This window comes from Olea europaea, chromosome 9, assembly GCF_002742605.1.
Source record: "Olea europaea var. sylvestris chromosome 9, O_europaea_v1, whole genome shotgun sequence".
In the NCBI taxonomy this organism is placed as follows: Eukaryota; Viridiplantae; Streptophyta; class Magnoliopsida; order Lamiales; family Oleaceae; genus Olea; species Olea europaea.
Genome location: NC_036245.1, coordinates 1,136,594 through 1,146,221, shown reverse-complemented (window position 1 = coordinate 1,146,221; position 9,628 = coordinate 1,136,594). Strand labels below are relative to the sequence as shown.

Sequence of the window (9,628 nt, the reverse complement as noted above, 5' to 3'; positions counted from 1 at the left end):
TTTTTTTTGAAACTTTCATTTTTTGTGACATTTTTGTAAATTCTCCTTTTTTATTATTATTAATTTTTCAATTCTTTTTCTTTTTATTATAAATTTTTGGATTAATATGAAAAAAAAATCATCAAACACAAACAATAAAGTGAACATAATGAAGTTACACTCCAAACTTTGAAATACCATTTTCCCTCCATATGAGCAATAAATAAACCTTAAGAAGGTTAGCAATAATTACCATGTCGTTGTACCTCACATTTAATACTTGATCTTTTTATTTTAGTTTAGTATCCTTTATTTGTTCTGCAAAATATTTTCGTTTCACCTCAAAGAAACAAGACCTAAAATGAAATTCAGAGTAAAGTCAAAAATCCAAATTTTTTTTTGAAAAATCTAATATTAATTTTTAATTTTTAATTTTTTAAAATTTAAGTGTTTAGAAGTGCTTTTAATTTATTTTTTTTAAAGATTTTTATTTAAACATTTGTTTACCGTGTTTTTTATGTTTTCAAAGAGATATATATTGAAGTTTATGTTATAAGTTTAATCTTTTCGAAAATGCAATTCCAAAATATTAAACCAAATAAGTTTTGAATGTTTTACAAATCGAAAACTAAAAACAACTTGAAAATAGAAAATCGAACACACCCTTAATTTCTCCATTGTATCTTTTAGCTAATTTATCACCATAAGATGTAACTGCTAATTTATCACACTGCTATTATCTCGAAAATAAATAAATGAAAAAAGATAAGGTGCAACCCCTATATTTTCCTTTTAGAATTGGTGATAATGTGTAGGGATGTCAACTCGAATCATCGAAATCGAAAATCACAATTAATCAAATCGAATGGGGAGAAAAAAATCGAACCAATGGTGCAATGTGGTGGATATAATATTTGATTTTAATGATCTGGTTTGGGGAAGGGCTGTTATGGTATTTACGTCGTCAACTCCCTCGAACCGATTACCCGTTAATTTTTTTTTATAAGTACCCGTTAAAAAAAATTAGACAATTGAGCTTTCCATTATTCTTTCAATGAATGGATATGAATTGATGTTGGAGCTTTCGAGTTATTGAATAGGAATCAAGTTCGATGCATGAGGATTAAGGGACAAGAATATTGTTTAATATTGTTATGTTGATAATATTGTTTGTTAAATTCGAATTTTATATTTGGGAATTGAGATATTGTTTGCATTTTCATTTGAAATATTGTTTGTTAAATTGACTTAGTATTTTTTATTTATTTATGTGTTAAATGAGAATTTAAGAATATATTAACTGTGAATTGTGATATTAAAGATTAATTTGAGTATTGTGTGTGATTATGTGATTTGTGAAAATTAAAAATGAGAAATTGGAGAATTTATAATTTGTGATAAATTGGTGCGGAGAATTGAAAATTGAAATTTTAATTATATTTTAAAATTAATTTTAATTCTAATACAAATTGTGAAATTATGTTTTCAATTGATGTCCCAACCTAATTTTTGTAGTGGTGCATTTAATCTCGTAATTACTTCTAGTCAAGCAAACGTTTTATTGAGCATTGATAACACAAAAAGTCTCATGTATCATTTATTTTATGTTATTTCGAATTGTATTGTACTGTAACTTGAAATAAATATACGTTTTTTACATTTTAGTGTATTTACATATAGATAGAATAAATTTTAATATTATTTAGTTTGATATTATTAAATGATATCGCTATACGCATGTTGATTGTTGACGATTAACGATTGCTCTAGTTGGGTCAAAATCCTGGATTTGCTCCTATTTGTGGTTATTAATTGTCCGAACCAAGCCAAATCGAAATACGAACCGACCCGACTTCCTTGGTTATGGTACGGTTATGATATAACCAAAAAATTGGTGATTCGGTGATGGTTTTTTTCGAACCGAACCGTTGCCAACCTTAATAATGTGCAACCTACTCATAGTTATAGGATCCATTTGGCATGGTTTACATTTTTGCTTCTGTTTTTCGTAGAAGCACTTTTTTATGAAGCTATCATATAGCTCATTTGGCTGGACTTTCATTTTATTTTTTTTTTCCTAATTTTACTTCTTGTAGAAGTATTTTTTTAGAAAATTACTTTAAGTCAACTTTTTCTAAAAGTTCTCTTAACCAGACAAAATACTTTCAGAATATAATCCGAACATGCTCAAAAAAGTAACTTATTATTTTTAAAACAAAATTTAACTTTTCAAAAGTCTTAACAAATGGTTACATTTACACTTTTAAAAATTATCCAAGGCCCCATTTGGTAACTATTTTTTTCAAATTGCATTTTTCTCTTTCTTCTTTTTAACTGCATATTTTTTATTAAAATAATATTACACGTAAATAAAAAACTTTTCCTTATTTTTCAACCACACATTTCATATCAATTTACTATTCTAAAATGCATATTTACATAAAAATGACTATCAAACACCAATATGTTTAAAAGCAACCTATTAGGTCTATAAGCAACTTTTTACTTTTTAACCTTGACAAAACGAGCCTTAGCCTCGTTTGGTAGCAATTTTCATCTCAAAAAATCAATTTTTTTTATCGTTATTTCACTTTTTCAGCCGTCATTTTTGATTTTTTTACTCACACATGGAACCCACTTTCACTCTAATAGTCGAAAAATTGATTCTTGTAATCACTATCAAACAGGCTCTTAATATATTTACTTAAACCGTTTTATATGAGCTTAAAAGCTTATAACTAACTTAACAGAATTCAATACAGCAAAGCATTCAACTTATCAAAAATATTCAATATGCTTATATTACAAACTTATCAACGGTCTTATCATTTCCCACTATTTCTTTTTTCTCTCTCACTCTAAACTCTAAAGCTCCAGCAGGAGAAACTCCAGTAAACATACAGTGTTCCTTTCCTTTCTCTCTCTACAGAAAAACCCTCCGAGTTGTCCTCTCTCTCCTCATTCATTCAAGGTACAAACCCACGTAGAGAGGAAGCTTGTATGCATGCATGTATAGGTGGAATGGAGATTTCATCTTTGTGGATTTTCATTTCTTTTTAGGCAGGGTTGGTTATTGAGCGTAAGCGAGCATGTCGTCTTTGGAAAAAGATCTGTTGTTTTCGATACATCAGTTTCTTCATGAAAAGAATTTCAAAAGAACTGTTCACACGTAAGGATTCAAATTTCAATATCGAACATTATTTTGGGGATTTTTTTAGTTTTTTGATTGTTAAGAAAATGAGGAAATTGATTATTAATTATAGATCAAAACAGTTGGGTTAGATAAATTCAGACTGTTAACAAATAAGGATTCGATTTTCTATATTTAATTTTACTTTCATTCTCATTTTTGGATATTTTAAGTTTCCTGATTGTTGAGATAATGGGGAAATCAATAATTATTTTTGGATTAAAAGATTCTTAATAGGATCTATTGTATGATTCTTTAGCTTAATTAATTCACTAAAGAAACATGGGTTTTCAAAAATTCAAGATTTGTTTATAATAATTACATATTTTTCTGTTGAATATTGTTGATATATTGGGAAATCCTTTGTATAATTGGTGAATTAATGGTTGAATTCTTTGTGGTGATCTAAGATTGGAACAAGAGTCAGGAATCTTCTTCAGTATGCCCTATTTCCAGGACAGGGTAACCAATGGGGATTGGGATGAGGTGGAAAATTACTTATCTGGGTTCACAAAGCTTAAGGATAACACAAATTCCACGAATATCTTCACAGTGATCCAACATCATAAGAACTTAGAAGCCCAGGACAGGTGATTTACTTCAATATTTAACTCGAATTAACTTTCTTGAAAATATCAGGTGAGAGAGTAGTAGTACTTTTCTTGGTAGTCATTATATCTTTATCATTTATGGGAGTTTGCATTGATTTATCTTCAAGAATGTTGATTTGATACAATGACGTGCAGGGAGGATGAGAAAGTATCCAGAGAGCTAATTAACGCTAGGGGCTATATGTTTGCCTATGTTAAGAAGCTTATAGAAGCAAACCCTGTGTTTCGTGATAAGCTGAAGCTCCCCATCTTCAATCCCTCAACATTGAGACTAAGGTTTATTTCTTCCGTATTTGTAAATCAGCATTTTCTTTCAGGTTGACATATATATCGGCATTTTTCTGTGTTGGCTTTCAGTTTGAACTTGCAGAATCATTTGGCTGCTGTTCCAACTTCACAGTCCACTAGTGCCATAACTAGTCTGCTTCAGGGTGCTGTTCCTAAGCCTGCGGAATTCCCAACTGTAAGCTTAGCTAAAATAGGCAAGAAAAATGCTTATGCATTGGGGTTGTTTTAATGATGAGATAAGAAATTGAATTTTTATCCTTTTTGTGAAGCCATTTCGAGCTCAAGGTCCTCTGCCAACTTCTCCCTTGGGATGTGTGACTAATGCACCATCGGCTCCCCAACCTTCAGCTAGTTATCCATCTTCAGTTCCTCACCCTTCAGCTTCTGCATGTCCAATTGGTTTCAACACCCAAAACAATTCTGGTATTCATAAATTCTAACTTTTCCATTAGTCTAAAGCGTGGAAGCGTATGTTGATAAAAATGTAAAAAGATAGTTATTTGCCCCACCTCCCCCTGTCTGTTTGTTACTAACTTAATTTCTAGCAGATGTTTTGAAGCATCCTACAACTCCTAAAAATAAACCAGCTGTAGACATCCAAAACGATCACTCTGAACTACTCTTGAAGGGAACAAAACGATTGGAAATGTCTAATGAAGTATGGATTTACCATCCTAAATTCCTCATATTCGTGTTGGCCTCTTTCTAGAAATAGATACTTTCTTGGTTCTTATAGTTTAAAGCTTCGACATATTGTACACCTTGGTCTGTCATGTTGGTTTACAGTTTATGCTTTCAACTCCTGCGATAAGTACAATTGATGATGTTAATGCTTCTTCTGGATCAAATATTGAGGATAGAGTTTCTCCAGTAGCACCCACAGTTTCAATGGTACGCTGCTTTCAAACTTTTAAGATGGATATCTCTGTTTCCAAACATCTGATTAATTTCTTTGACACAATGGTTGAATAGCAATTTGGCATATTTTTTATTTAGGCGTGCATAACATAGGTGCATTGCATAATATTTCATAAGATAATAGTTCTTGTCTGCACTACTACGACTATTCAGTTTACATTATATAATCTTCACTTTTGTGATCAATTTCATGTAGAATGAAAATAGGCAAAATTTGAAAGATGGGAAGCCTACAATTGCAGGTGAGTCCTCTGTGAAATCTAGATCGCGGGAACTGATAGATGCAAATGAGCCATCAAAATGTCGTATACTGAGACTTCCAGATAGTTTGGTGGCGATGAGGGTATTAGTTAACTCTGTTCTCGGTCATTTAAAGTACATCGATAGATTTTTGCCCAGATATTAATTTGGCGATCCCCCCTCTCATATACTGAGGCATAACGCATAGCTCAGAATTTATGTGCATGGTCATGTGGATAGAGAGAACTCAAAACGTTTTATACGAAATTAGAATAAAAGAGATTCAACTTCCTAAATTGATTGTTTAATAACATAATGAATAATACTATCTAGCACCAATGGTATTGAACACCAATTTAGGTACAGCATTTCATATGTCCTTTCAAATGAGCCATAAATCCTTGTTTTTAATTAAACATATAATTTAATGATACAAGTACAGCCGCCTAGAATTGTGTTGAACACCAGTCATTCTAAATCGTAATACTCATAATTTATTCAGTTCCATTTCCAACATTAAAAATTCACCACATTCAAGTTTCTATCAACTCTGTGCTTTGTCTAAGCAACAGGCCACCAGTTAGCTTAAGGTACTGCTGAAAAACATGCAAGACAAAGAAGAAGCTTTGAAGTTATTTGTTAAAAGAATATTATTTTCTTTACCTTGACAATTCTTGCAGCTAACTCTAGTTTTCTTTAAAAACTTTCTTATAGTTTCAACATTTATTTCTGGTTTGTGCTTCTGACGCTCACTTAATGAGGCCCTTCTAAATTTTATTTTCAATTTATCAGGTTTCAAGATTGATGTATACCAATTCAGGATCTGCCATACTGGCTCTATATGTTAATGCTGTACATAAACTCTGGAAATGGCCAGAGAATGACAGTAATTCAATGGGGAAGGTATATCAGTACCATTATTACACTGGAAACCTTCCCAGATTCCATTATTTCTCGTAAAACCAGCAGTATCTTCTTAACGCAATTCAATTCTTATAGGCAAGAGCAAGGTTAGTGCCTCAATTATGGCAACCTCGTAGTGGGACAATGATGACCAATGAGACTAGTGGCATGAATCCGGAATATGCTTTTCATTGCTTTGCTCTGTCCAATAATGATCAGTATCTTATGTCGGTGTCAGGAGGGGAAATTTCCTTTTTTAATATGGGGACGTTCAAAGTAAGTGGCTTTTGTTCTGCTAATCTCATGCATTTAAAATGTTGGATCATATAGAGTTTTTGTTTCTCATAATTTGTTAAAACATATTGAAAACAGTTTGATATGAGATGAGAATTTCTGGACCAAACAATTTATTCTCTTTCGTAGACACGAGTTGCACTCAATGTGGTTCCCCTCCTAACTTGCTTGTTATAACATTTTTGTTCTACCAACAGACAATAAAAACAATCATGTCTCCTCCACCTGCAGCAACATTTTTGGCACTTCACCCCCGAGACAATAACATCATAGCAATTGGCAGCGATGATTCATCTATTCAAATATATGATGCCACATTTAATGAGGTATAGTAAGCTTCTGGCTTAAATTTGAGTCAAACATCTTAACGAGTCAATCGAATTTATCACTGCGTTAACTTTGCAACAGGTCAAAACCAAGCTCAAAGCTCATCAGGAAAGGATAACTGGCCTTGCCTTCTCTAATATTCTTAATGTGCTTGTATCTTCAGGAGCTGATTCTCAGGTGAACAGCTTGTGTCTCAGATACTTCTACAATTGGTAAACTAAAGTTCCTATTAGAGGAAACTGACCCGTTTTTGTTTACCCAGCTGTGTGTTTGGAGCACTGATACATGGGAGAAGCAAACAAATGAATACTTGCAAAGCCCAGCTGGTCGCTCTGGTGCTTCTCTTGCAGATACCCGTGTTCAATTTCACCATGATCAAACATGTTTACTAGCAGTCCAAGAGACACAGATAGTAATCTATGAAGTACCTGCTTTGAAACGGCATATGAAGGTGTAGTGTATAGTTGCATTTGTTTGTCACCAATATCATCTACTTGTAGATGACATTTTTCTCGAGTTATTGCTTGAGAACTCCTAAGTATTTTGACTACGAATATAGTTCCTGCCTTGGCTTCTGATGCAATTTCTTTCTTATTTTCATAATCTAAATAGTGGGTGCTACCACTACAAGCAAGTGGCTCAATCACATATGCTACATATTCTTGCGATAGCAAATCCATATATGTCAGCTTTGAATGTGGAAGAATAAGTGTTCTTTCTGCGTCATCACTTGATTTGAGATGTCGAATTAATCCCTCTTTATACCTACCTACCAATCCAAGGTGCCTCTACTGAAATTTCTTGAATTTGTTTTTAATCAAGTTACAATGAATGAATGCAATTACCAGAAAACTGTTCGTGATTATCTGTAAGTACATTTTCTTCGCCATACTAATTATTTTGTATTACCATTTTGCAGCTTACGGGCCTATCCCTTAGTTGTTGCAGCGCACCCTTCCAAGCCTAATCAATTTGCAGTCGGACTTACTGATTGTGGTGTTTATCTACTAGAGCCACTAGAATCAGAAGGCAAGTGGTATCCCTAACCTCGAAGGTGATAGGTTTATACTCAGCAGCCTCTCCATGATATCACGACATATTCTTGTGCTTTTGCACTGTTACCATTCTTTTTCTTCCAGAGGAAAGGCTCCAAAAGCTGTCGATATAGCTGTAGGTCAGTTTCTTAGGAGTTAGTTTAGAGGTTGGGGTCAAGTTGGTAGTTATTGTTACAGTAAAATGATGATCGATGAAGGTCATTCAAAGTCCTTCAAGGAGTCAGCAAGGTAGATTGGGCATAGCTTCTGCCTCAAATTTCTTCTCCTCCTTCTAACTTTTTTCCTTCCATGAAACTTCATGTATGTAATTAGTTTGTACCCTTAAAAGTTACTGATATTTTCAATATTACCATCTCTTTCATTTGGAGAAGATTAAGCATTTTGATATGTGCTTTCTGTTTGCTAAAATCCTGCAAGTGCACGGTGTCGTAGTCAAATAATAAAGAATGAGTGAAGTATTGTTGGTGCACGGACTAAATATATTAGTTAAACCTAACTTCACTCAAATAGCAAGATCTTTAAAGTGTTTTATATTGACAATCTAAAATCTATGTCAAAATTAACTGATTTAGATAAATTATGGGAAGCGTTATGAAAATTACTAGGACTTCGAATCCCTCTACAATCAGCCATTTTAATATCAATCTGAGATTTAGAAAATACATATTCGAATACGAAGATCAAAATTAACTCCAATTAAGCTCCAAGTTTGTATTTTCTTGACAATTGCATTAAAGTTGAAATTTACCTATAATTAAAATACACAAGAAAACCTCCAATAAAAATCAATGAACTGAATAACTTGACGTATTTTCCTCAAGTATTGATAATGTTTGAGCAATTCATAAAAATCTCATAAGTAATGATACAAAAACCAATTTTATTCTTAATCCATGGCCAATCAATGTTTGTGTACGCATAATCGACCTAATCATCATAGACCTTTAGGTTGGTTATTTTCTCGAATTTCAATATTAAAATTTTCCTTTCTTTTCTCATGAGATGCACACCCCTAAGCTTATTTTTCAATCACTCATCAGAGTATTTATTGTAAAGATGTTTACACATTATTGATTGCTTTTCCACTCAAGTATATTTTGGATTTCATCAACAGAAGTGACTATCTCGATACGTGAGAGTGTCCCAACCTCCAAACTTCAACTAGAATAATAAATTCACTAAAAATCTACACTTCAAATTAATCGTCAAGGCATAGCTTGGCAGAACATTGCCCATAGTTATTTTTCTGCTTCTTCAACACATTTAGTATGTGTATTTTTTTTAGTCTCCCTTTATAAAAAAAATAAAAAAAAGGAATCTTTTGTTTGATTTTTAAAGGTAGTTTTTATTTTACATTGTAGGTAGCCTTCTTCTTCGTTAGATTGTCTTCTAAGTATTTGTGACAAATATAACCTGATTACTTGAGACTAAATTTTCGAAACAATGTAGGTAATTTTTTCCTATGTGTCACGAGTAGTGCAATGTCTTTTATTGGGACTAGTGGTTGAGATTATATTCCTAAACTATGATTACTATCTAGATTCCACCTGTTAGCAACAAACACTCCATACAAATATTCAACAAGCACGAAATCAGTAATTTGTGAGTATCTAACCACTCACGAATTGCCATTTCATTTGGTTAAATGATTGCATTGTACATTATGATCTTTGTTCGTCAATTTAAGCTCAAAATTAATGAGGAAATTGTCTTAAGATTCGTTTGACAAGCTTTTGCTTTTGTTTCTTGTATAGAGAAGTTTCATGAGAAAGTTATATTCGATCAATTTTGTCTAAAAGCTTTTCTCCAGAATCCGATCAAAG

At 32.4% G+C, this 9,628-nt stretch overlaps 1 protein-coding gene across 3 annotated transcripts; it reads left to right on the top strand.

Annotated features, from left to right (window-relative positions):
• Positions 1-2,826: 2,826 nt before the first annotated feature.
• LOC111399362 (topless-related protein 4-like) lies at positions 2,827-8,172 on the top strand. 3 transcript variants are annotated; one of them, XM_023026628.1, is made up of 15 exons: positions 2,827-3,148; positions 3,580-3,759; positions 3,916-4,056; positions 4,138-4,243; positions 4,338-4,491; positions 4,617-4,726; positions 4,855-4,959; positions 5,183-5,329; positions 6,019-6,129; positions 6,226-6,405; positions 6,621-6,749; positions 6,832-6,927; positions 7,013-7,201; positions 7,363-7,532; positions 7,670-8,172. In XM_023026628.1, the coding sequence occupies exons 1-15, from the start codon at positions 3,069-3,071 to the stop codon at positions 7,794-7,796; spliced, it is 2,025 nt and encodes a 674-aa protein (XP_022882396.1). In that variant the 5' UTR covers positions 2,827-3,068; the 3' UTR covers positions 7,797-8,172. The 3 variants fall into 3 exon arrangements, with proteins under 3 accessions (XP_022882396.1, XP_022882395.1, XP_022882397.1); XM_023026627.1 differs by having other exon boundaries at positions 4,614-4,726; XM_023026629.1 differs by lacking the exon at positions 5,183-5,329 and having other exon boundaries at positions 4,614-4,726.
• The last annotated feature ends 1,456 nt before the right edge of the window (positions 8,173-9,628 follow it).

Bases quoted from the DNA above. Each gene is read 5' to 3' on its own strand.
- LOC111399362 (XM_023026627.1), top strand. From the start codon at position 3,069: ATGTCGTCTTTGGAAAAAGATCTGTTGTTTTCGATACATCAGTTTCTT. The intron at 3,760-3,915 runs GTGATTTACTTC...AATGACGTGCAG, and splicing joins AACTTAGAAGCCCAGGACAG to GGAGGATGAGAAAGTATCCA. The intron at 6,750-6,831 runs GTATAGTAAGCT...ACTTTGCAACAG, and splicing joins ATGATGCCACATTTAATGAG to GTCAAAACCAAGCTCAAAGC.